This window comes from Alexandromys fortis, unplaced genomic scaffold (genome assembly GCF_014885135.2).
Source record: "Alexandromys fortis isolate MF-2015 unplaced genomic scaffold, M_Fortis_MF-2015_v1.1 scaffold_3, whole genome shotgun sequence".
NCBI classification, from domain to species: Eukaryota; Metazoa; Chordata; class Mammalia; order Rodentia; family Cricetidae; genus Alexandromys; species Alexandromys fortis.
In genome coordinates, this window is record NW_026067909.1 from 8405684 (window position 1) to 8431376 (window position 25693).

Here is a 25693-nt window from a genome sequence, read left to right on the forward strand (position 1 = left end):
CAACAGACAGGGATCTCTTTTAAAAAATGAAATAACACCATCCTGTCCTCATTTTGGGGGAGATGCTTTAATGTGAGTTGTCTGAATCTGTTGGAAGCAAGCAGCAAACCCTAGTCGGTTGTCTCTTTAAATCGACTCTGCAGTGTGACGGGCAGCGGGCCGCCGGGCTGGGAAGAACCATTCCCGCTCTGCCGCAGGGAGCCAGGGTACGGCGGGCGGCGCTGCCGCGGTCCGCGCCTCCCCCAGTCCCCATGGTTACAGCTCCTGCTTCCCGGCCGGTCCTTCATTCCCCTGGCTGCTACTGCAGAAATCAGGCGCGCAGGCGGCTGGCGTCCCCCAACCCAGAGCTGGAAACTGCCTGCAGAGAGCGCATTGGATGCCTGCTCTTCTGGGTTCTGACTCACTCCCTCCGGGTGCAGAGCTCCGTCCCCAGCGCAGTGCTCTGGCCAGGCTGCAGCCCTGCAATCTGTTGATAACTCCACTCACAAGCTCCAGTCGGATGCCTTTCGTCATAGCACGCTGTTCCCTAGCACAAGGGACATGCCACATCTCGCCTATGAGAAGCGTGAGACCTGTGCCTCTTCAGCAGCTTTTACCGAAATAGGTGAGAAGTTGGGTGGCTTCCTCCTGGTGTCTGAGAAGGGAAGGGGAGGGGGTGGTGCTTCTGGTCAAGCCACCGGCCCGCCACAGTGTCCACTCATGAGAGCCATTTCTGGGGCAGAAATGCTGTGAGGGGTTCGGTCACTCTTGGTGTTGGAAGGTGGATTCTGAATAACTTTGGGTAAGTCTAGGGCTTGGAGCTCTAGGAAGACCACATAGTTCCAGCACAGGCAAGGATGCCCATGTGGGAGATGCTAGCCCTCAAGGTCCAGCCACATCAAGCAGCAGAAGCTTCTGCCTGCCAGGTCTGCCCGGGGACTGGGAGATTTATTCAGGTTTATTTGATTCTCTTGATTTAAATTGATAATGTTGGTCTGGCTTGTGTAGCCTGAAATAACCAAGTAGCATTCTTACATCGGGATGGGGAGTAGGGACTACTCCAGGGATGGTTTCTGGCTGCCGGAAGGGGGGTTTCCTCCAGTCCCAAAGCTATGGTTATCGCCACTCTCTGAATGCCTCAGATGGAGCCTGAGCCAGGGACTCCAACAGGCTGGCCAGGTTGATAGGAGCCAGAAAGGGGCACACTTGGGAAGGAACTATATGCTCCCTGAGTGTACCCCCTGAATGTACCCGGGCACTGGCCTGCAACATGCACTGTCTTTGCAGGTGGGTCAGCCTTCAGCTCCTCAGCCATCCTGCCACAGTCACTCTGAGGTAGCCTTCCCAGGAGCTCCACTGTGACTGCTGTTTGGGACTTGACCTTCCAGATGGCCATGGAGGCTAGAGGGGAGAAGGGCGCAACATAGTGGTCACTGCCAGCAACCCCACCGGTGTTCTTGCCTCCCTAACTCTGCAGGGCTCATGGTGAGTACACAGCCCAAGGGGCTGACGGCTCAGGGCACCCTGCATTCACGCCGGATCAAGAGCTACCACCCTCTGTTAGATGGAGGAGGCCCGGGCAGGAAAGTAACTTATGGGGTAGTTAGGTAGTTAGCAACTGTCCAGCATGTGCTCTTTCCTGGGGTGGGAGAACTCGATGGGGGTGGGGCTGAGGGCAGCAGGGTCTGGCTGCCCTGGGTCTCTGGCTGCCTGCCAGGGTCTGTCTGCTCCCTGGCTCACTTGGTGCTGTTCATACTAATTAGCTCAAGGCACACGGCAATGTCGAATCATTTAATCAGCCGAGTGCCATCCATCCGCGGGGCTCTTGTCCATGCCCTGGGGAACCTTGTCTAGTCCCAGACAAGGTTCCCTCCCACTGAGGGGGCCTCAGCCAGGTCAACCAGGCCCTTCCAACTGTCCCTGCTTCTCAGAAAGTCCAAGGGCTTTGGCAGCTACGGCTACAACAGGAGCGGGGAAGGTGCTTCTCTCACTAGAAGGGAGTAAGGACCGTGTGGTCAGTGGGTTGGAACAGTACCCAAGACATGGTGGGGCCCTTACGGAAGGCTCCCACAAGCTTTTATTGTGGTTGCTGTCTATCTGTCTCCAGGAAGGCTGACAGCCGAGTAAATAATGTATTGTGTATACTCCCAAGGGACAGCTGACAGGGCAGCTCGGGCTGGGGTGCGTGCTGAGAATGTCAATGACCACCAGGAGAACGTGTCCATAGCCCAGACATGGGCATGGATGCTCAGTGCAGACCCGTGTGTCCGCCTAGTAAGGAGCCTTCTGTCTGAGTCACTGCCTCACTTGCTTCTTGCTCCATTCAAAAATGCCCAAGGAGAGAAACCCCTGATATCCAAAGCCACGCCACTTCAGCGTTGTTGGCTGAGACGAAGCTCCTGGCTATGCTCTCTCCTGACCCCAGCAAGGTTACCTGTTCCAGGCACTGGCAGCTCTCAAAGGAGAGCAGCGTGGGCTCAAGGGTCCCTTGGCTTCTGACACCCTCCCCTGATGCCCCCCCGGGTGCCACACCCAACATGGCTGTCAGCCCTAGGTTGGAATGGTTTGTGGCTTCCCTTCTCCAGCCCATGATGTTTGCAAAATGGAAACCTACCCTTGGCAGATGGTAGATAAGCTGTCTGGAGCTTCGGGAGGCAGGGGTGGCTACCGTGTCTGCCCCGTGGGACCCACTGGGCAGAATTAGCTGCTAGTTCGGCCCCACCCTCCCCTACTCCCTTCAAGCCCCTGACCCTTGCCTACACTCATCTCCCTGTGCAAGAAGTGCCCATCCTCTGCTTCCCCTGCTTCATGTGCAGCGCTCACAGCAGCTGCCAGCAGCCCTGTGGGGATCTCTGTTCCACACAAGGGCCATGCCAGACTTCAGCTGCCCAGGGCTGTCCATTTAAGAGCCCATACTGTAAGTGCCTCCCTGACAGCTTGGCCCAGAGTTTGTGGACTTTCAGGGGTTTTATCACTATCACCTGATAGTTAGCAGATGAGAGTATCTCAGAGACACAGAGAGTGGACAGCCCGAGGTGCCACACCTTCTGCCTGTCTACAGTCGGTGGTGCAGGTGCTGGGCAGTTCACCTGGGACCTAGAGAAAGAACGCTCTGTGGTCCTGAGACCGTGTGACCTTAGCTGATCCTCCATGGCTGTACCTTCACCTTGCCTACCGGAGCTTCTCCAACACGCATGTCCAGCAATGAAACACCCACTTCCTGCTCCCAGGATTAAGACACAAACACATACCCTGGTCTTCTGAACCACATACCAGGGCTTAACGAGCACTGGATTCAAGCCTCCTTCACTTAGGCCATGCCATGCTCCTCCTTCTAAACATTATCTTTGTCTGATTCTCCCTATGGCCATGTCCAATGTGTGAAGCCAAGGGCCCCTGTGTCACAGCAGGTAACAGACTCAGAATCAATCCAGCTCGTTCCCACAATAGGTACTGCTGTTTACTTCCAGCAGACACCCAGACATGGTTGACTTTGCCCTCTGTCACCTGCAATTCTCACAGTTAGCACCAAGGCCTACTCTCGCAGGGAACAAAGCGGTACCTGCCAATGACAGGGGGAACTGTTGAGCACCTGCCTTCTCTCTGCTGTTCCCTGAGAGCATCCAGATTTAGTGGGCTAACTAAGGCACTTTCCACGTGTCTGGCTCTTGTTTTCTGGCAACCAGAGGTGAGGAACTAAACAGGATAGACTGACGTGGCAGACATATTCTGTCGTGGCGTGGGATATGTGGTAGAGAATAACGTGGTACAGAGCATGCCATGTAGAACGGAGCGGGTTGGGTACAGGATGTGAATTGGTGTGGCCCAGAGCAGGGTTATAAAGTGTATGGAAGAAGATGGTGTAGTGTGGGGTCCGTGGGATACAATGTGTGGGATGTATGGTATGGAATGTGTGGTGTGGGATATGTGTTGGATGTGTGGTGTGGAATGTACGGTGTAGGCTTTGTGGTGTGGAATGGATGGAGTGTGGTGTCAGATGTGTGTTATAGACGTGTGGCGTAGAATTATGGTCCTGGGTATGTGCCATAATCGTGTGGTGTATATATGGAGGATGGAGTATGCGGTGTGGGATATGTGTTGTGGGTGTGTGGTGTGGAATGTACGGTGTAGGCTGCGTGGTACACAGCGTGTGACATTGGATGAACAGTGTAGCTACATGGTAAGGGTTGGGTGGCGTTAGATAGTGTGGTGTGGGACTGTGGTGTAGGACTGTGGTGTGGGACTGTGGTGTGGGACTGTGGTGTGGGATGTGTGGTGTCGGACTGTGGTGTGGGACTGTGGTGTGGGACTGTGGTGTGGGACTGTGGTGTGGGATGTGTGGTGTGGGACTGTGGTGTGGGACTGTGGTGTGGGACTGTGGTGTGGGACTGTGGTGTGGGATGTGTGGTGTGGGACTGTGGTGTAGGACTGTGGTGTGGGACTGTGGTGTGGGACTGTGGTGTGGGATGTGTGGTGTGGGACTGTGGTGTGGGACTGTGGTGTGGGACTGTGGTGTGGGATTGTGGTGTGGGACTGTGGTGTAGGACTGTGGTGTGGGACTGTGGTGTAGGACTGTGGTGTGAGACTCTGGTGTGGGACTGTGGTATGGGATGTGTGGTGTGGGACTGTGGTGTGGGATGTGTGGTGTGGGACTGTGGTGTGGGACTGTGGTGTGGGATGTGTGTTGAGGGATGTGTGGTGTGGGACTGTGGTGTGGGATGTGTAGTGTGGGACTGTGGTGTGGGATGTGTGGTGTGGGATGTGTGGTGTGGGATGTGTGGTATAGGACTGTGGTGTAGGGTGTATGGTCTGGATGTCACTGTGGGACTGAGGTGCTGAGCAGTGTGATATCAGATGTGTGGTGTACGCTGTGTGGTGGGAAGTGGAGTGGTATCGTGTGGGTTGTATGGTGTAGAATAGCGCAGCACCAAATGGTGTGGGAGTATGGTATGGGATGTTCGGGACAGGCTAGTGGGGTGTGGAGTCTGTGGTGTCGAGTCATACGTTATGAGATGTATGGTAAAGTATGGTGTAGCATGAAATGTATGGTACGGGATGTATGGGGTGGGTGTATAACGTGGACTGCTTGGTGTGAGAGGCATGATATACAATGGCATGGCCGTGTAAACCGGAGTGGTGGGTTATATCTACTCAAAATTCAGGAGGCTGAGGCATGCATCTAAGGCCAGCCTGGGCTACATAGAGAGACCCTGTCTGGAAGACAAAATAATGATGTGGCATAGCATGGTATTGCATGAGACAGGACCAGTGTGGATGGTGTGGAGAATGACGTGGACTGGGTGGCCAGGAGTGAGACGGCAAGGGATGAGGTAGCCTGGTGTGGTGGGGCATGGCAGCATCACGTCGTGGGATAGCCTAGGACAGAAGGGCGTGGTGTGGAGCTGCAGGATGTGGACTTGTGCGGTATGGGATGAAATGGTGTGGTTTATCGACACGGCATGACGCAGGATGGTCTGGAATAAAATAGGATAAAGTAGGGTGGGAAGGATTAAAGTGGCCTTATGTAATGGGGCGCCCCCATGGGTGGGATCTAACGATTAATTGGTGCTGTGGGAACATGTGGCACTGGGTAGCGTGATGTGGGGTGTCACGGTGTGGGGTGACAAGGTGCGGAGCGCTGGGACATGGGGTTGATCCCTGGCTCCCTGTCATTGTAATATTTGAGTCTGGCGATCAGGTGCTACTCCTATCTGTTGGTTGTGACAATGCTGTGGCCTTGCATTGTTCTAAGCACTATTAATAGCAGTAGCAGCCACGGAAGCTGGCACTCCCACAGAGAACTCGGTTGGTCCTCCCTTGCTTTGGCCCGGAGCTTACCTCACTGCCACTGGACGGTCCTTAGCCACATTTAACAGGGACACAAGGCCTCACCTACTCCCTACTTGGGGTCAAGGATCCCAATACATGACATATTCACAACAACCTTTATGTCTTCAATTTCCACTTTCAAAAAAGACAAGAGAGGGCACTAAGACCGACAGAAGCCAATAACCCCGAGTCCAATCCCCAGAACCCGCATTAAAATGAAAGGAGAGGAGAGAACCACTCCTTGAAGTTGCCCTCTGGCCTCCACACAGGCCCCACGGCATGTGCATACCCCCACACACTGATAATAACCAATTAAATCAATAAATATATAATAAGACAGGCATGATTTAAATATCAAAGGCACTGGAAAGGTATATAGAGGCCAAGACCTCAAGCCCTGGGCTCTGCAGTCTACAGAACACAATCAAGCCCCAAGGTACTGCCTTCCTCCCACAGTGCTGGAGGGTCACAAAGGCTGGGTTGATGGTGGACACTTTCAGATGCACAGGGAAGCTTTGCCTGTGTGAGGTCAGCTCGGGGATAACAGGTGAGGGGACACCTGCAGCTCTAAGCTACAAACAGTATATGAACCCAAATGTGATGAGTTCATTTCAGCCTAGCCTGACTGCGCCGCTTAGGAGTCAGCAGATGGCCCAGCCCCGCCTCCCCTTACAGGCAGGTGAAAGAGGCCTGTGTTGAGAGCAGCTCAGAACTTTGCTCACAGGGTTTGGTGGGGTTTGGGGTTTTTTTTTGTTTGGTTTTTTTTTTTTTTTTTTTTTTTTTTTTTTTTTTTTTTTTTGTTTTGTTTTGGTTGTTTTTTTTTTTTTTTCTTTCGCTTTTTGTTTAATTTAGTTTGGTTTGGTTTGGTTCTTGGTTCTCCTCTTTCTTTTTGTTCATTCCAAGTTCTGAATGACTAGACATCTCAGAGCTACCTTTCTGTCAGGTAGAGCTGTTGCCATTGACTCAACAATTCCCCTTAAACTATTCACACCGAGAAAGCTACCATTAGGCCAGAAGGAAGTTCCCATAATACTCTTCAAAATGTCTTTCTCATGATTTCAACATCCCCTGTATTCCTCTAAAAAGAAAATGACAGCAAACTATATTCGTGTAATATCCAGTTGGTGTTTTGAGCAAATGAGTGACTTACCTTCTGCTTTTCCCATGGAAGGCTGATCGATCAATAAGGCCCAGTTATCACTGAAAAGACAGGCAAAGACATGCGTCAGGATCTAGCAAGACCAATCTGGGTTGGCACAGAACCAGAAAAGAAAACAGAACCAAGAAGAAGAAGAAGCAAAGTAACCAAGAAGAGCGAGCACAGTGACTCACACGGGTGATTCCGGCACTTGAGAAGCTGAGGCAGCTGCAGAGTAAGACCCTGTCACAAAACAAAGTCAAACAAAGCCACAGATGGAGATGAGGAAGACTACCCAGGAAGACTAAGTAGGAAGAAGAACCAAGGCTGAGGAGATGACTCAGTGGGTAAGATAACTGGGCTGTGCAAAACACAAGAGCCTGAGTTCAGACCCCACCACCCATCTAAAAATCCAGGCATGGCCATGTGCTCCTGGAACCCCAGTGGCGTGCAGGGCAAAGACAGGAGGATTGTCTAACTGGCCGCAAGGCTAGCTCCAGGTTCAGTGAGAAACTCTTTCCAAGGAATACAGCAGGCAGTGATAAAGCAGGACACTTGCCCGACTCCTCTGGCTTCTGCACGCAGGCAGAGCCGCCTGCTTCTGCACATAGATGTATGCACACATCACACTCACATACAGACACATACATGCACACACACACAGACACAGAGACCCACAAAAAAAATTTACAGGAGGGAAGAAAGGAGGAGAGGGAAGAAGAAAAGAGGTGGGAATAAACCAGAAAGATCCAGTTGTTCCCTCTATATTCAAAACTCCCAGGTCAGAAAGCAATGTGACCAGACCTGGCATCCCCATTTTCAAGAGATTCCTTTTCTGCTTGTCACTGTCACCAAGAGCTGTCATGTTACTTAGCTGAATTCTCTTCCTCCCTCCATCCTGTCTTTGGTCTTGTGTAGCTTCCTGGCTCGTCCCATTGGCAGAACAAGCCTAAAGGATCCATCAGCTAAAACAAGATGAAAATGTGAGAGGAAGCCATGACTTATGACAGGATGCCTGCTGTTGTATGTTGGGGCAGGGGTCTTAGTCACTGTTCTGTGGCTGTGAAGAGACACCATGACCCAGGTGACACTTAGAAAAGAAAACATTTTACTGGGGGCTGGCGTAGAGTTTCAGAGGTTTAGTCCATTATCATTATGGCAAGGAACACGACAACAGGCGGGCATGGCTAAGAGCTACATCCTGATCCATAGGTGACCCTGGGTTTGGCAGAGGATTTTGCAACCTCAAAGCCTAGCCTCAGTGACACACTTCCTCCAATAAGGCCACACCTTCTAATCCTTCTAATCTTTTCAAATACGCCCACCAAGGTGGAGTACTCACCAGTCTGTTGACTGAGCAGCCATCTTAAGAGAAAGGGACTCTGGAATTTCCCAGTGAGCAGAGGCATGCCACAGTGTTTTCTGGAACAATCAGTCCACCCTACAGGCAATGCAAACAGTATGTCACCTGGACCTAGATGACCTGTCTGAGGGTTCTCTGGGGTGGCCCTTCTTTGCCCTGTTACTGAATCTCCCATTTATTTTCTTACTTAGTGCTGAGAGCATCACTCAACAGCTCTGGTGGGTAGGAAGGGAGTGTTACCCCATGGTCAATGAACAGAAAAGGGAAGCTTGACTCTGGAGGCCCCCAGTCTCTCTAGGGTGTGGGTGTTTACTAGGCCCTGCACTCTGACAGTACAATCTTCATGCTCTCATGGGAGAAGGGAGGAGACTTCCAGGAATCAGGGTGCTGCCTCTTTTCTCCCCTGACTTGGTATTATTCAGCTCTGTGACAGCAGGGTGGGTGGATCTGTATCACTATAATGAGATTATAACAAGCTCAGCAGCCTCTGGAGTATCAACATGACCTCCACACCAGACCTCATGGATGCGGAGCTCCTGAGGAATGTGAGGAGTAGCTGAGTAGCCGGCAGTCAGGAGCGTGTGGTGACCAGCATGCTAGCTGCAGTTTGTGGGAGCAAGCAACACAGCTGGCTGGGAGACAGATTGTGGTCCTTTGAAAGCTCTTATGTGGTGACCTGGGAGCCAAGCTCGGCTCACCATCCTGCCCCAAAGAATATTCTGGCTGCACAACGGCAGAGGGACTCTTTGTCCTCAAGCCAGGCAGCTTCTTCCTGACCCCATGTCAGATCCCTGGAATCTTGCCCAAGGAACATTTGCACAGTAGACTCCTTGAGAGGAACTTGCCCATGTGTGAACTTTAAAATATGAAATGCATCTCCATTTTGCCTTGCCTACTTTGAATTTTAAATGTCACCTCTAAAAAATGCAGAAAGGCACAGGCGATCATTCCGATACAAACAAGCAGGAAGCCGAATCAAACCTCACTTCTTCCCTAGCTTACTGGTCATCCCCTGGGTCAGCCTGCCCTTAGTCTCTGAGGTCTGTCTTCACATAGGTGACTCCACCTCCTCAGATCTGATCTCCCAAGCTTACAAGGGACTAAAGAGTTAGAGGCCACCCCTGTGAATATCCAGCTGAGACTGAGCCCCTCAACCCAAGGCTGTGTGACCCTGTCTGGACAGCAGCCTTCAAAACACATCACTGCGTAGCAAGCTGACTCTCTGAATATCCTGTCAGCTCACTAGAGACAGTTCTACTTTTTCCATTTGGCCTCCCATGAGGCTTTGTTGTGTGAATTCAAGCCATAGAGAGGAGTATCCAAGTGCAGGTGTTCCTATAGGGCCTGGAGATAAGAATGTGGAACACCGCTACCAACTCAGAGCATCAGGGACACCGCAAGCACTGCTTTGGTCAGATCTGAGCCCTCTTCCTTCCTTGGCTGTCCCTAGATCCTTCCCATCACAAGAGTCTGATACTGTCAAGAAGGCAAGCCCCTGTGACACCCCCACACCACATATACACAGTGACAATGACCCTGAAGAGGGCCATGGAAGACTTGCAAGCAACAGGCCTTCGGGATCATTGTAGAGTTTTCCTTCCAGGATGAGACCTAGATGCAAGGGAAGGACCGTACTGGGAAGCTCGCTTGCACTGCACTTTCTCTCTCATGCTTTCTCTCTCTCTCTCTCTCTCTCTCTCTCTCTCTCTCTCTCTCTCTCTGTCCCTCCCTCACTAGTAACAACGGCCAAATTGGGTCAAAACCCTAAGACCCCCCCATAAAAAGACCTACGTGCACAAAAACCTCGAAATGTCACTTAGGCCCAGTTGAACCAGAGCTCTTAAGGCCCCAGGGGGCACCCCACCTCCCAGCAGCACAAACTCATCAGGTGTGTGGGCACCCTGATCTCATCAGCAAGCGTACTTTCCATGACTCAAGAGTTGGCTTCTGTCTGACAGGAAGCAGCTGAGCCGAACAGACTGAATAATGGCCTTGGTGCTCAGAACACCATAATTCATAGCAAATGCAAATACCCTGCAGACAGACCATAAGGAAGGACATGTGAGCTCCCAAAGAGACCAAATGTCCTAGGGGAGGAAGCACTACACTGGGTCTGGGACCCTCTGCTCAACACACTACAGGAAGAGTTTAGGTTTTGAAGTCAGGGTCACTCAGGCAGTCTTAATGGAGGCTCTTGTTATTTGGAGGGTGTTGCTTGGAGTCTCTGGCCATGGTCCTAAAGATACCCATGGGCAAATGTCCTAAGTATACCACATAACTGAGCTGAGCCATCAGACGAGATGTGGGGTGTCCAGGAAGAAAGGGCCAGTTGAAGACACACACCTTGGGGAAACAGACTCAACCCTTTCAGAAACTGCCATCCCATGACAGGTGCCTTGTCCTCACTCAGACACAGGCTCCTGCAGTTGTTGTCTGGTCACCACTTCTAGAGGCTTCCCAGGGCAAAGACGCATGGTCCTATGGGGCATCTTTCCTTAGCTGGGCCACCCTGTGGCTATCCTGACTGCCGAGTTCCCTTCCCAGAGTCCAGTATGGAAAAGTTTCCTAGTCAAGGAGGCGAGGATATGGTGGCAGCCAAGGGAGAGCACAGTGTGCCTGCACTAGGGATAGCTTTCCAGTGTGTTGTGTTATGTTCATTCCAGTGCCTGCACTTTGAACTACCAGCGGCCTATAGCCTGAGGGGAGTTCTGCTCCTCCAGACAGTGAGATCCAAAGGCTAGGGTGAAAATCTGTGAGCTCAGAGATTTAGAATAGCAACTGACTAGCTTCCTTTGCTGCCTTCCACACAGCCGGAACTAAAAGAAAAAAAAAAGCACCCACACTAAGCTCCTCCCTGCTACTTCCTGTCAACCAGTTGTTAACCCCACCTCTCTGAGTCCAGGTTGATTTTGTTTAATCAACACAAATGCAACACATCTTTACACAGTTAACAAATGCAGCAGGAACAAATGTAACACATCTTTGCCTGGTTTAAAGAAATATTCCACAACATAATGCCTCATTAGGAAATTGTCATCTGGGAGGGGCACAGGCTCCATGCATCCTAATTCTTGAGCCCCATGTCTTCTGGAGAGTTGTTCATGTGCCAACATGTCCACACCTACCCCTCAGACTTTCTGCCCTGCACCAGCTATGGCCCAGAAGCGTGAGGCTTATGAGAACACTGTGGGCACTAGCCCTGGCTGCCCACTGACCAGCTGTCCCTTCAAAGTCAGAGACTTGACCCTCTTGCCCAAACATATTGGCCAGGACTCTGACCCCAGGGCCCCAAGGATTTCTGAGCGTTTCCATCCCAGACATTCATTCCTCTGTGTTTCCCTACCAAAGGGCAGCCATGCCTTCATTTGAACTGTAACCTTGAACCTTGTTCCTCAGTTCTGATACACAGTAGAGTGGGTGAAGGTAGAAAAGGTCCCGAGGCCATACCAACTGTTGATGACAACTCCTCTTTCTCCGTCTGCTCAGGTCAATGCCACTGTCTTAGGGCTGCTGAAACATGATGCAGAATTCCCCAGGGAGTCGTGCAAAAGCATAATGTCAAGGAGTGTGGGGTGTAGGGAGTGGGCTGGGGAGGCTGAGTGTCCTATACCATCTCTAGGGGCAGCAATGGCACACACAGTGGAAGCTGGCGTCTGCCCGCCCTCTGCTAGGGATGTGGATAGAAAGAAGGCTCAAGGCAGGTGTGGGCACTGTGGAAGTGGTCCCTCTGGGAGCTGCTCTCAGAGTCGTGGGAAGATGCTCTCAGCTGAGCAGCCTTGGGAAGACACCAGTCCCAGGTGGGCTCCCGGGATACTATGCCCTACACCCTGCATGAGTAGCCATTGAGCAGAGTCCCTTTCAGTCTGATCCCCCCTGAGACACCTGAGAAATCACTTGGGGAATCCCGGCCATATCGGTCACTCAAGTCTTTGCTTCCTTTCCAGGATTTGAAGACTGTCCTCTCCCTGCCCCAGTACCCAGGGGAGTTCCTGCACCCCGTGGTGTATGCCTGCACCGCGGTCATGCTCCTGTGCCTCCTTGCCTCGGTCATCACCTATATCCTGCATCAGAGGTAAGGGAGCCCTCCTCACCCTCCCTGGAACAGTGGCCACTAGGGCATAGTACTGGAGAAAACCCAATCCTTCCATCCCAGGTCTCTGTCTTCTTTTTGCTGTTGTTGTTGTTGTTGCTAATTTATTTTTATTTTATGTGTGTAAGTGCTTTGCCTACATGTATATATGTGTTCTGTGTGTGTGTGTGTGTGTGTGTGTGTGTGTGTGTGTGTGTGTGTGCTTGGTGCCCAAGGAGGCCAGTAGAGGGTGCCCGATCCCCCAGAACTGGAGTTAAGAATGGTTATAAGCCACCATGTGGGTGCTGAAAACCAAACCAGAGTCCTCTGAAGAGCAGCAAGTGCCCTTAACTGCTGAGCCATCTCTGCAGCCCCCACTGAGCCTTCTTAACATCAGCCCCTCTGTTCTTGTAACACTGTGAAATAAGTCCATCCTGAAATGGATGCATGTTGACTCTAGCATCCTAAGAGGCATGGGCAGGCTCTTGCAGAACCTTGAAGTTCCTCTCTACTGTGCCTTTTTATTTAGGGAGGGCCTTCTAGACAGAGGCCTCCTTCTGAGTTCTTTTCTGGCTGCCTATGTCTGGGAATGGGGATGTGTGTGACTGCTGTCTGCCTGAATCCCTAGAAGACGCACTGAGACATAGAAGGAGGAGATCACAACCACAGCCAAACTCATAACCACAATTACGAGTGATGCCTAGGTCTGGGTCATAGCCAGTCACAAGCGAAGGCTTGGTATGACAAGGTGCTATTGTGGGAGGGGTTTGGATGGGTTCAAAGGTGTTCTTAGTCTGTTTTGGCAGCTCTACCAAGTTACCACAGAGATGATAACAATGGGAGAGGTTTGGATAGGTTCAAAATTGTTCTTAATCTATTTTGGCAGCTCTACCAAGTTACCACAGAGTTGATAACAATGGATAAAATAGAAATAGTTTTTTCAGAGTTCTAGAAATTGTAAGTCAAGAGTGAGGAGGGTACTGAGCTGGTTTAGTGTCTGATGAGAGCCCATATCTTGGTCCATGGATGGCACTCTCTTTCTGAGTCCTCCAGTGGTATAAAGAGAAAGGCAGCCCCTAGGGGTCCCTTTAATAAGGGCGCTAAATCTATTCATGAGAACTCTGCCCCAACAACCGTTTTCTAATACCAGCATACTGGCAATTAAGTTTAAACAGGGATTTTGAGAAGCATGCTCAGACCAGAGGAGCTGTAGACTTAGACACGTGCACAGCCATGGTTAGGTAAAGTTATAAGAAAAGCAATAATGGAGAGCAATATTGGCCCTGCCCTCACTGGCTAGGCAGAGCTTTAGCCATGCTGGTGACCATAGATATTATCAGAACCAAACAGTCACATAGTCTGGCCCTCTCTGTGTACCAGACATCTGCTCAGAGATGAAGCTGTCCTGGGAATCAAGAACATGGCTTCTCCCTCTGAGATCCTAGACAAGGCAGACTCTGTCAGACGAGCAGAGGGGCGGAAACTCTATGCACCAGTGAGAACCTGCTGAGGTGGACAAGGCCCAGTTGTCCATCTTTCCCATGGTCCTGTCCTTTGGATGGGTTGCCTCCAGCCCTGCTGAGGTCCTGGTGTTCCCACTGTGGACAAGGTGTGGTATTTCCGGGTTCTTCTCTGAACCACTGCTTTTTAATGTGAAATCCCTGTTCCCCACAGTGCCATCCGGATCAGCCGGAAAGGCCGGCACGCGCTCCTCAACTTCTGCTTCCACGCGGCTCTGACCTTCACGGTGTTTGCTGGTGGTATCAATCGCACCAAGCACCCCATCCTCTGCCAAGCGGTGAGTGCTGCCTTCCCTGTGCTAAAACACAGAAGTGTGCACGCCAGCTTTCTTATCAAGGTGGAAGCGAATGTTCATTTCTAAATAATACCTTAGTGTTTCTTCAGATGGTGCCCCTGAAGGGGACAGTGAGGTTTCTTTAGTGGGTCCGTATTCTAATCCCACTCCTTCTGAAGCAGGTTGTTTTGCTCAGTACTTGGCCATATGAAACCATTTTATTCTTTCCTACATCAATTTGTCTGAGGACTCGTGGGCCATATACCTAGACATACACTGTCCAGCAAATGGTGACCTTCACAAGAAAGGGGACAGGATGTCTCTCCTGAAGATCAGTGAGGCAGGACCCAGGGGTGGGCTGAGTGAGACCTTCCAGGTGCTAACCTCACGTTTCCAGCAGATCTGCCAGCCATAGGTACCGGTGGTAGCAGAGGCTCCATCCCTGCATGAGTCAGGCAGAGCACCCCCAGGCATCTCTGTTCTCTCTTAGGGAAGGGGGAGCTTTGAAACACCCAGCATGGCAAAGACTATCTCAAATCACAAGGCACATTGCTGTCACACACGTGACCTGGTTTGACTGGCTTAAACTGGGAAACAGAAATAACCTGTGAGCCCCGACTAAGGTGAGGCTAGGGAGCATCCTTTCCAAGTAAATCCCAGGACTGTCCTGTTGGGTTGTAACTCGGGGCCAAGGAAGAGAGCCCTCTGCACCTGCAGCAGGGAGTCTGTGTTTGCCCAGCCCCCAGAGCTGCTCTACACCTAGGCTCCATGAGTGAGGTCAAGCAGGGACTCAGAGACCCAGAGTAACTCACCAACGACCTTGGTGGTTTCTGTCATTCATTTTCCCTGCACCATGGGTCCTCAGGTATCCCTCACTGTTGCGAATAGCTATTGGCCGCTGCAGAAATCACCTGCAGCCAATACCTGAAGACCACAGGACCCACATTAATGACAATAGCCATACTAACTGGTTCCTTCTGCCTTTCCTGTGACCTGCAATCCTTCCTACATGGGCAGCTAGCTGAAAGTGAGGCCTTATCTTGTGGATCAGTGGGTTAGCTATAAGAGAACACACCCTCCTAACTGCCTGGTTCCCACAGACCCACCTAGCTCGGGCAGGCTCCAACTGAGTCAACCACTGCTACTTTGCTTCCCCACACCGATGCCATTTGAGACTCAGAGGGGTCTGTGAGCATGACACCTACACCTGAAAGACAACCAATGCTCTAGTGCCCTGGGCATCAAATGTGTGACTATGTGACACATTCAACCCTGAGAAGCCAGGCCACTCCCCAGGCCTGGGCCAGACAAGCGGAAGAGAGAGTACCACATGCCTGAATGGAAGGGAGAGAAGACGGCTTCCTCCGTGGCTGCCTCCGTTAAGCTGGACACAGCCACAGCGAGGGCTAGGAAACCCCACTCGCTCCTGTTGTTAAAATCCTTGTCCAGAAGCCACAGACAAGGCAATTGAGGGGGTTGTTAGCTTTATGTCTTTACTCTGCCACCAAGTGCTGCACAGCTGGGGCCTGCTGGCCACACCGTCCATTGCAATAATATTGGTGCTTCCATGAGGTCCAGCACTGGCCCAAGGCTCAGGCCAGCCCCATGAAGTCCCGGAAGGTAGGCATCCGTGGCATTCCAGAATTCGACAGGTGCAGGACCGGAAAGAGAGCTTTGGTCAGTGGGGATAAACCGGCCTGGAAACATCCTCCCAGCTAAGATCTGAGAGGGTCATGCCCAGGTGAGAAGTCCTTAGTAACAATGCTGGGACTCCAGATGACGGACGGGTCCCCGTGTGCTAGAGCTGGATGGACCGCAGAAAGCAGCCACCTTCTGGTCTCCTGTGGCTTTTCCTGGAGTGACCAATCTCTATTCATCCCTTACTTGGCAACACACCTTCCAGGCCCAGGCAGGGTTAGGGATGTGGGACCAATGGAAACACGTCTGCCGGGCTATGTTGGGAGAAGCTGTGAACAACAGACTAAGGAGAGAAAGAAAGAGCCACAGGCAGGTGAGCTTTGGGGGACACAGAACGGCTGCAAGGGCAATGGAGAAGTGGCGGGGGGGGGGAACTCAAGTAAAGAAGAGCTGAAGGGTGAGGACCTCAGTTCCCACAAAGCACTCTAGAGGTGACAATCTCCACCGCACCAGGACACTTAATTCCCCATGCCTATAAGGAGAAGTAGGGTTGTCTATGTCTTCTGAGGCCTCCCTGAGCCAGAGGCCAGGCTGGCTTTAATCAGAAGCCTGCTAGGTCAGGAGCTGGCCCAGCTCACACAGCACAACTGCTCCCTCACCTGCCAAGAGGGAAATGGCTGAGAAGGAGCAAGCTAAAAGCAAGCTCACTGAGAGCTAGACGTGGGCCCACGTAGATTAGCAACCAGGTGACTGAGTACAGGAGCCCCAGCCCCTCCACATCCAAGCTCAGCATTGCCACAAAACAGCCAGGAGAAGTGGTCCAGAGCTCTGGATGGCTAGCCAGAACAGACAGTTGTCATAGCAACAGAAAGATGACCGTGAGTCTCATTAAAGTACTAAGTGACATCATAAACAAAGCAGACGGCTGCTGTGAGTCCCACATAATGAATGTGCGTCAGTGCTGGCCCTGGGTCCGGAAGCAAGGGAGGGTGCCCTGCCTGCTTCTTCCTTTCAATAGCACAAGCTGTCTGGAAGCCAGGCGGCGGCTCCCTTGACCTCCCTGTGTGTTCTGCCTCAAGCTGGTGTTTAAGAGACAGAGCCTGCCCTTTGTACATCTTCTCCCACTCCCTGATGAGACTCAGCTTAAGGAAGGATGTAGCCAGGCCTCCTCTCTCTCCCTCCTCCCAGCTGGGCCACCCACCTCAAGGCCCTGGGCCAATGTCTCAAGACCAAAGTCGGGAGCCCTTCTGAGGATGAGTCGGACATTTCTGTTTGTATATGACAGTGACAACCACACTACAGACCTTCCTTCAAGCAGGGGCTGCCCGCCCCTCTTCTGGGTGCCCTTGCCCTAAATTCTTAAATGACAGATGGCTCTTGACACTCAGGTCCAGGACCCCGTACTCTCATCCAGGAGGGGTGAGCTCAGTGTGCCTGGGATGTCCATAAGGCTCAGCTCACCTGGGCAGCAGCAAGACCAAGGGAAAGCTGAACTCATAGGTCACGTTGTGCTGTACCTATGAAGCCATCTGAAACCACAAACAGTTCTTCAATCTTTCTACCCCCCCCCCACCCCGTCCCAAATCCTCATCAATTATTATAGCATTTACTCATAAGTAAAAACTGAACTCTGGATTTGATAAATCATTATAATGGCGCGGTGTTAGCTTTATTCAGGAAATCTCCGTATTCCTTAAACATTTATGTCCTTTCCGATTATAGCAATATTTTACTTGTCATTTCGAAATGTCAGGTTATTACCTCAAAGGTAGCCTTATTTTATGGAATCAGATGGAGATGAAGCAGTGCGGAATGCGTAATTAGCTAGCGTAAAAGCGCTGGATGGGACTGGCTCCAGCGGCTGTTTCCATAGCAATGAGTCCCTCTGCCGTGCAGGCGCAGGTTATCAGAGCCTCGTCCCGGAGGCGCCTTTCCTTAAATTCAGTGCCATAGTGAATACGTGTTGGGAGTCCTGCTGTACAATTGTGCCTGCCTTTCACTTGGGGACCCTAGAGAGGGGCCAGAGTTCACAGGCAGCATAGACGTCCTGCAGAGGGGGGACCAGTAATGCAAGACCACGAGCTTCTTACAGGTTCACATACACAGCAAGCAGCGGAACAGTTTAAAAGTTTTGGCTGCCCTGACACATCCCTTACCTGTCCTCCTGTTGGCCTCATTTTTTTTATTGTCCCTAAAGAGTTTCAGAGTAGCTGTCAGGGTTCAGGACCCTTCCAGCACAGAGTCTGGGCGGCATGTGCACAGGGACTCTGCTGTGCAGTGCTGTGCTGGGGCAGGTGGCTGGAGGAGGTGGCTGGCTGACATTCTCCCCTCCCAGGTGGGCATTGCACTGCACTATTCTACGCTTTCTACCATGCTGTGGATCGGAGTGACTGCCAGGAACATCTACAAACAGGTGACCAAGAAGGCCCTGCCATGCCCAGGTGCAGACCAGCCACCGTACCCCAAGCAGCCCTTGCTCAGGTATCCAAGAATGTTCATGGGCCCCTCCACCACCTGAGCCCAAGAAACCCATAACCCTGGACACACCGGTTATGTGTCCTGCAAACCTTCACCAGATTCCAGGCTGGAGATGGTCTGGCCTGCAGAAGTGACCTGAGGGTTGGACAGAGCTATGAGGTGGCACAGTCAATGGGGGAAAGAGTCTGGGGGCAGGAATTGGGAGGCACTGTGATGAATATGGGGACCAGGGGTAACATGGGATAGTAGAGCAAAGTTCTGAAGTTGTAGACAGTGACTTCTCGTTTGTGCCTGGCCGCCCAGACCCAAATAATCGCACAGAAACTATATTAATTACAACACATTTTGGCCAATTGCTTATGCATATTTCTAGATAACTCATATCTTAAATTAACCCATTTCTATTATTCTGTGTATCACCACAAGGCTGTGGCTTACTGGGTAAAGTTCTGTCTGGCGTCTTTCTCTTTGGGCTGCTACATGGCATCTCTCTGGCTCTGCCTTCTTTCTCCCAGCATTCAGTTTAGCTTTCCCGCCTAGCTCTATTCTGCCCTGCCACAGGTCAAAGCAGTTTCTTTATGAATAAAACACATTCACAGCATACAGAGGGGACTCCTACATCATGAAGTAAGATGGGTTCAGCTATGGGGGTGAGGCTAATACAGGGACAGAGACCTAGGGTAGGTCTGGGGCAAATTGAAGGTCAGGGCACTGACAATAGTATCTCTGGCTGGAGCTTGGCTGGTCTGAAGACTTATGTCCCTATAAATGCATGGGACACTGAACTGCCCAGTTACTGGTAGAAGGCCCTCCATACTCCTGGAGTGACCACACATGGTGACCGGGCATTTGTGAGTTTGGTTTGCTTCTTGGTCTCAGTGACGCTAAGACATATGTAGATATGTACTTTCTGTACACACATAGCAACACACATCCACAGGTACATAGCCATGTGGATACATGTTATCCATGTATACACACATGTGCATGCCCTCCAACAGGTTCACACTCTCAGCGGGTTCATATCATGTGGAGGTGCAGGTTCAGAGACTTGAGGGGTGTCTGCCTCGTTCTCCACTCAAGGCCTGCTTCCCTCTGCTGGCTTCTGACCCAGCCTGGTGCTGGTAAGGGAACTATTGCACCTGACCCTTCTCAGAGAAACCAGAGGCTAAGAAGGAAGGAGGGAGTCTTTCGCCTCAGACCCCACAATGGGCCTTCTGATCCTGGATCTTCATTGTTAACTTTACTGAATGGAGACATGTTTGAGACCAGAAGACTACATCTGGGTATGTCTGCGAGGACATTTCCAGAGATGACTGCTACACCGTGCAGTAGATGACAAGGAAAGGGCCATGGTGAGTGTGGGCAGTGGTACCCAATTAGACGGGGGCCCAAATGGAGCACGATGAGTAAAGGAGGGCACCAGCCACACTTCCTCAGAGGGTACATTTGTTTTGGCTGCCATGGCCCATGGACACCAGACTCCATCTTCTTCAGCCTTTGAATGTAATCACAGCTGTGACTCTGCAGGGGGCTTTCAGGTTTTCAGCCTCAGATAGGGGCCTCACTGGTCCCTCTTGTTCTAAAGCTTCCAGTCCCTTGAACTAAGCAGCTGGGGGCTCCTCTGTCTCTCTAGCAGGCAGACAGCCATTGTTGGACTGCCTAGACCCTATCATGTGAGTCAGTGCAACAAATCTTTTTATATTCTTAGCAAATGCAATAACTTTAAATATATACACACAGGCATGCATCCTATTGGTTCTGTTACTCTAGAGAACACTGGCTGATACATCCTCCATATCTGGACCAGAAGTCTCTAACATGCCTTCCTTGATCCAACATCTCACTCAGGTGTCTCTACAAGGGACTTCACAATGGACATCTCTCTGAATTTGCATCCTGCCCTGGTCCCCAACCTCAAAAGTGCATAGCAACATTCACTGAAATTGGTTCTAGAGTCCCAAGAACTGCACAGTCCCAGGGAAGGACCCCCAAAGTGCCCACCAGGTGTATGTCCTGCTTAATTGACTTCTGGACAGAACACCCGTACCCCTTCTTACTGGACCCTGGGCCACTACCAGCAGAACAGTAAAATTCCATGGGTACAGCCAGTGAGCTCTGTCTCCCACAAGCAAAGGCCATGCTAGCATAGCCCACAGGTTTTCAAGATGAGGCTTCCAGGAGAGCCCAGGACACACTGTTGGAACTGTCCACATTTCTAGCAACCTTCCTGTCCTTGAGGTGGCGCTGCAATCTCGGTAATCTCAATACACTCCATGATCAACTTGGTGGAGACACACCCGCCTCAGGGAGACTCTGAAGGAAACTCCAGCCTAGAAGATGCATAGGACTTAGGCAATGAGTCCTGTCTGTATGAGTGCTGGGTACGATCCAGACTGTGTCATTGGGTGACAGAGTGAGGGTTCTGACTCCTTAGAGCCCCCACGTGTGTATTACTGTCGTTTCAAGGAGAGGGAGGGATCCACAGAGTTCTAGAAGAGACCAGCTGAGCGGGCCTCATTGCCAAGGTTGACCCAAAATTTGCTCTTCAACCATCATCGACATTGGTAGTTTCCATGACAACAAAAAAGACTAGCCTCTCAGTGGGGATTCTGTGACTTTAGATCGTGATTCACCTGGTCTCATCTCCCCTCACTCTCTAGATGTGCACGTGACCACGCATGCGCACTTGCGCGTGTACGTGCACACACACACATACAAGATTAAGGGGCACACTGAGAAACCTGTGGCTAGCCAAGCTCTCAGAGAATGGCCATTGGGTAGGTGGAGAATGTGGAGAAGCAGCAACCCAGGTCTCTTCCTCAACAGTGGGGTGCCTTGAAGAAGGCATAACCAGCCCTGCTGCCTGCCAACAGGGTCCTGGCAGGGGCCAGGCAAGTGGATGCTCAGTCATGGAGCATGTGTCCCAGAGGCAAGCCATGGAAGACCAAAACCCCACGAAAAGATAGGTCAGGTGCTCACACAAGCTCCTAGCACTGGCCTTGGGCAGTCGGTCGGTCTTTTCAGTTCAGCCTGCAGTGAGGAATGGTGTGACCTGCAGACCATGTAAGGAAGCACCATCATGGTCACAGGAGGGACTGAGGTTTCGATGCCACAGACACAGCCACCTTTCCATGTATGGCAATCGGCAATCTTCAGCTTCCCCCAGAATCCCCTGTAGTTTACAACACAGAAGCCTTGGGCCTCCTTGTTCACATCTGTTTTCTTAAGTGCATTTTTCCTTTTAAACGTTACTATAACTAGGTGTGGTAGCTCATGCCTGTACTACCAGAACTCAGGGGGGCTAAAGCCTGAATTATCAAAAGCTCAAGACCAACTTGAGATACGTAGTGCATTCCAAGCCAGCAGGGATGACAGGGTGAGACCTTATCTCAAAAAAACAAAAAATTAAAAAAAAGTTACTATGAATTAAGATCTTCTTAATTTTCACTTCTAATTGCTCCGTGTTTGCCTATGGAGATACAACTGGATTTGTGTGCAGATCTTGTTCCTATAGCTCTGATGATGAGTTCTCTTATCAGCTTCAAAGGTTTTTTTTGTTTTTTGTTTTTTTTTGGTTAGGTCCTAGGAGTTGTGGAGTTGTGTGCATGTAATGATTGTGTCATTGGTGCCTAACAACAAAGTTGCTCCTCCCGTGCTAGTCTGAGCCGTTCCTTTTCTCCTGTCTGGCTAACTCTTCTGGCTATGACTCCAGGCCAGCCTTGGCCTTTTCCTCCTTTCAGTGGAGCACACGCTTGCCAAGTTTGTCAAGCATTCTAAAGAGGCGTCCCTCGGGGTGCCCACTGTTTCCATCTTGCTTTCTGTTCTGTCATCTCTGCTCTGTCCTTTCTTCTGTGGACAGGTTTGTTTTGCCCCTCTTCCTAGTTCCTAACCATGTGAAATTGGGGGCATCATCTTTCATTAAAATGGCTCTGTCATAGCTGTAGGTTTTGTGTGTGTGTGTGTGTGTGTGTGTGTGTGTGTGTGTGTGTGTGTGGCTTTGCCAGGTCCCCAAGGCATAGTGTGTGGTTGTTCATTTATCTCCAAATCATTTCTGGTTTTCCTCAGTATTCCTTCCTTGGTCTTTGGTTACTTAAAAGGATGCAGTTTTATTTTCACAGATTGTTAGACATTAGGAAATGGGAGAAACTGTCTGAAAACTTGTGGAGACTTTTCTTTTAGTGATGATTGGAATGAAGAAATTCCTGGCTTGGTCACAGGTACTGGTGACATTTTAGCTGCTCAGACTCTGCAAAGAGATCTTTGCTATGACCCAGAGTCGAGTCTCACTCCTTTATCATGTTCAGAAAATTCTATGTGTGCCCAGTGGCTCTGCAGCCAGGGAAGGGGAAAAACAGGGCTGAGAGTAGATGTCACATCTCTTCCCTCCCAGCTAAGTCTAGGCTGTGCCCAGACTAGCCACTTCCTGCTCTGTTGGAGTGGAAAGGGGAGAGTGGGGAGTGGAGCTGTGTCGTGTGCTCAGTGGGGACTACAGCCTCTAGAAGGTACCAGGCATTGAGGACCCTGATCAGAAGCATCCAGACATCATGCAGTAGGCCCAGAGCCTTGATGGCAGTCTCTGGCACAAACACAACTGGAGATTGAATGCAGATTGCATTCCTTCCTTCGTCCTATCTCAAGCCTCGGTGGGTTAAGAAACCATCAGTAACAAAGAGAAACATCAGGGAAGCCCAGGAGCACAGAGTCTTGTTAGGGAACTGGAGGGGCCGCTGACAAGGATAATCTGGCTTTGCTATTGAGGGGAGGGTGACCTTAAACTGGCCTAGCATAGGGGCAGAATGAAGCAGACATAAAGAGAAGGTTATGCCGGGAGAAGGGAAGTGAGAGGTAGAGAGGGAAGCCTAAGAAAAAGCTGAGTTGCCTGGTTGAGGGGCACAGCAGGATTGGGCATAGCCCACCCACCTGCTGAGAGATGCTGTGCCACCTATGCAGGGCCTCTACTGATTCGGAGAGACCCAGTGTAGCCAAACGTTCTATCTAAGGTGCCACCACATAGCTCAAATGGGATTCCATGCACAGGCCTTTCCCACAATCTACTTTGAAGTCTCCCCTTGTGGAACCAAGACTCCCCACAATGTTCACATGGGACCAGAAATCCATCCTCCAGTGTCCACCCGATAAAGCATTCCTCCGTAGCCTCTCCTCACAGGTCCTTGTGTGCCAGGCCAAAAAAAGGCCTTAGAGTTAATTTCCTGGCCCAGATTTCCAAACGAGGAAAGTGAGGTTAGAGCAACCTGGAAGGCTGTGCACAGCCACAGCTGGGCTTACAGGGTCTTGGGCCCCACGTTCTCATCCCCACAGACTCTGGCCATACTGTGTCTCCTCACGCAGATAGCCCAAGGGCCTCAGTATTGACCTACTCTCATTGTCTTCAAATGGGCAGGAGGACCAGAAAGAGCTGTCTGGTGCTTCCAAGAGCCCACTCACCGTCTCCGTGAGAGCCTGCTCAGTGTCCCCCTGGGGACACAGAGGATCCCAGAACCTTGGTGGACAGGTCAAGTCATGGCAGGTACCCATATCTAGGAGCAATCCTTGAGTCCACCCATGGGAAATACATCCTTGAGCAGACTTGACCCAACAATATATGCTCTCCTCATGCAAAAATGGTCCCCTATTCCAACCTGTAGGAAGTCCTAGGGAATAGCATCTTAACATTTTTGTAGGTCTCATTATGGTAAGATGTCACAGTGCCATCGGCAGGTGACATCTGGTCTCACTCCACCCCTGATCTCCATGTCTTTGTCTCCACCGGTCCTCTCCTTGCCTAAAGCATCTCCCTCCACCATCACTGGTGTGTCGGATGCACCTCGGGGTGCGTGGAAGCGTGAGTCAGCCTTCTTATGCAAGTAGGTGGGAGAGGATCCGCACCTTAGTTCAAACTCCCTCTCTGAGTTCTTGCCAAGTAGAAATCCCTCCCAGCCATCTCTCCATGGATCCTGTGTCCTGGGGACATGAAGGTCCCAGAGGACAGAGCCAAAATGTCATCATTTCTTTCCCAATAGCTGTGATAAAATGCCCTGACTACCCTTGGAGAAGAAGGGTTGTTATGACTCCCTGTTTCTGACCAGTCCTCCGCTGTGGGAAAGGCACAGCAGCAGAAGCTGGAGATGGCTGGCCGCATCGCACCCAGAGTTAGAAAACAGAGAGGGAGGGGTGCTCCCCCTTTCCTTTTCACTCTGTCCGTGGCCTGAGCCATGAGAAAGGGCTCCACCCACATTCAGCTTCAATTAATCCAATTAAGAAAATTCCTCACCGGGACCAGAGAGGTGGTTCATTGGTTAAGGGCACTGGTTAGTTCAATTCCCAGCTCCCGCGTGATGGCCAACAACCATCTATAATTCCAGTCCCAAGGAGTCTAGCGCCCTCTTCTGGCCTCTGAGGGCACACTGCATGTATGTGATTCACTGACATCCCGTAGGTAAAACACCCATACACACATAAGGTAAAAACAAAGGGACTTTTCTAAAATGAAAGGAAAATCTCTCACAGGCATTGCTAAGGGCCACCCGGATCCAGGCTGCCTTCAGCCCCCCCCCCCCATAGCTGTCACAGTCACAGCACTGGACTACATCCCAGGCATGGGCCTGCCTCTTGCTCACACTCCCCCAGCTCATCTGTTAGCTGTCGTCCTAGCGTATTTGTGACCTGGGATGCTGCCTCTTAGAAGTACGCAATCAATGAGTACACAAGAGCTTTAGTATATAAATCTGTATGTGTCGAAGCCGTATGCGCATACATAAACAGATATATATTCTATATACATATATGTGGACCTGTGTTTGTATGACATGTGCATGTCAAGTGTGCGCTGTGTGCTGTACAATTGCTGTTCGTGTCAGTGGTGGGCTCGTGTGGAACAGAGAGTGTGGCTGAGTCTGAGCCTATTCCATAGTTTCTCGGGATTCCAGTGATAAATTTATTCCAACAGGTGCACCATTTCCAACCGGCAGTAAGGCGCGACTGGAAAGGGCAGGAACGCGGGCTGCCTTGTTAGAGTTTCTATGGCTGTGATAACATACCATGACCCAAAGCAGCCTGGGGAGGAAAGGGTTTCAGCTTACAGCTTGTACCCTGTCGTTGGGGAAGTCAGGGCAGACACCCAATACATGGAACCTGGAAGCAGGAACTGGGGCAGAGGCCCTGGAGGAGTGCTGCCTACTGGCTTCTTCCTCATGACTTGCTCAGCCTGCTTTCTCTATAGCACTCTGGACCACAAGCCAGGGTTGGCACTGCCCATAGTGAGCTACTCCTGCCCCATCAATCAGCAATCAGGAAAATGCACCGCAGGCTTGCCCACAGGCCAGTCTAATGGGGACACTCTCAACTGAGGTTCCTTCCAGAATGACTCCAGCTTGTGCCGAGTTGACAGAAATACCACAGAGC

General features: G+C 51.1%; 1 protein-coding gene across 1 annotated transcript in view; it reads left to right on the forward strand.

Moving 5' to 3' along the window:
• The first annotated feature begins 325 nt into the window (after positions 1-325).
• Positions 326-25693, forward strand: part of Adgra1 (adhesion G protein-coupled receptor A1) — a 40318-nt gene continuing 14950 nt past the window's right edge. Inside the window, exons 1-6 of the mRNA XM_050137318.1 lie at positions 326-604; positions 1267-1464; positions 6980-7293; positions 12254-12381; positions 14053-14176; positions 18147-18292. Of these exons, the coding sequence (XP_049993275.1) occupies positions 7282-7293; positions 12254-12381; positions 14053-14176; positions 18147-18292 (410 nt within the window). The 5' untranslated portion in view covers positions 326-604; positions 1267-1464; positions 6980-7281. The remainder of the gene's footprint in view (positions 605-1266; positions 1465-6979; positions 7294-12253; positions 12382-14052; positions 14177-18146; positions 18293-25693) is intronic.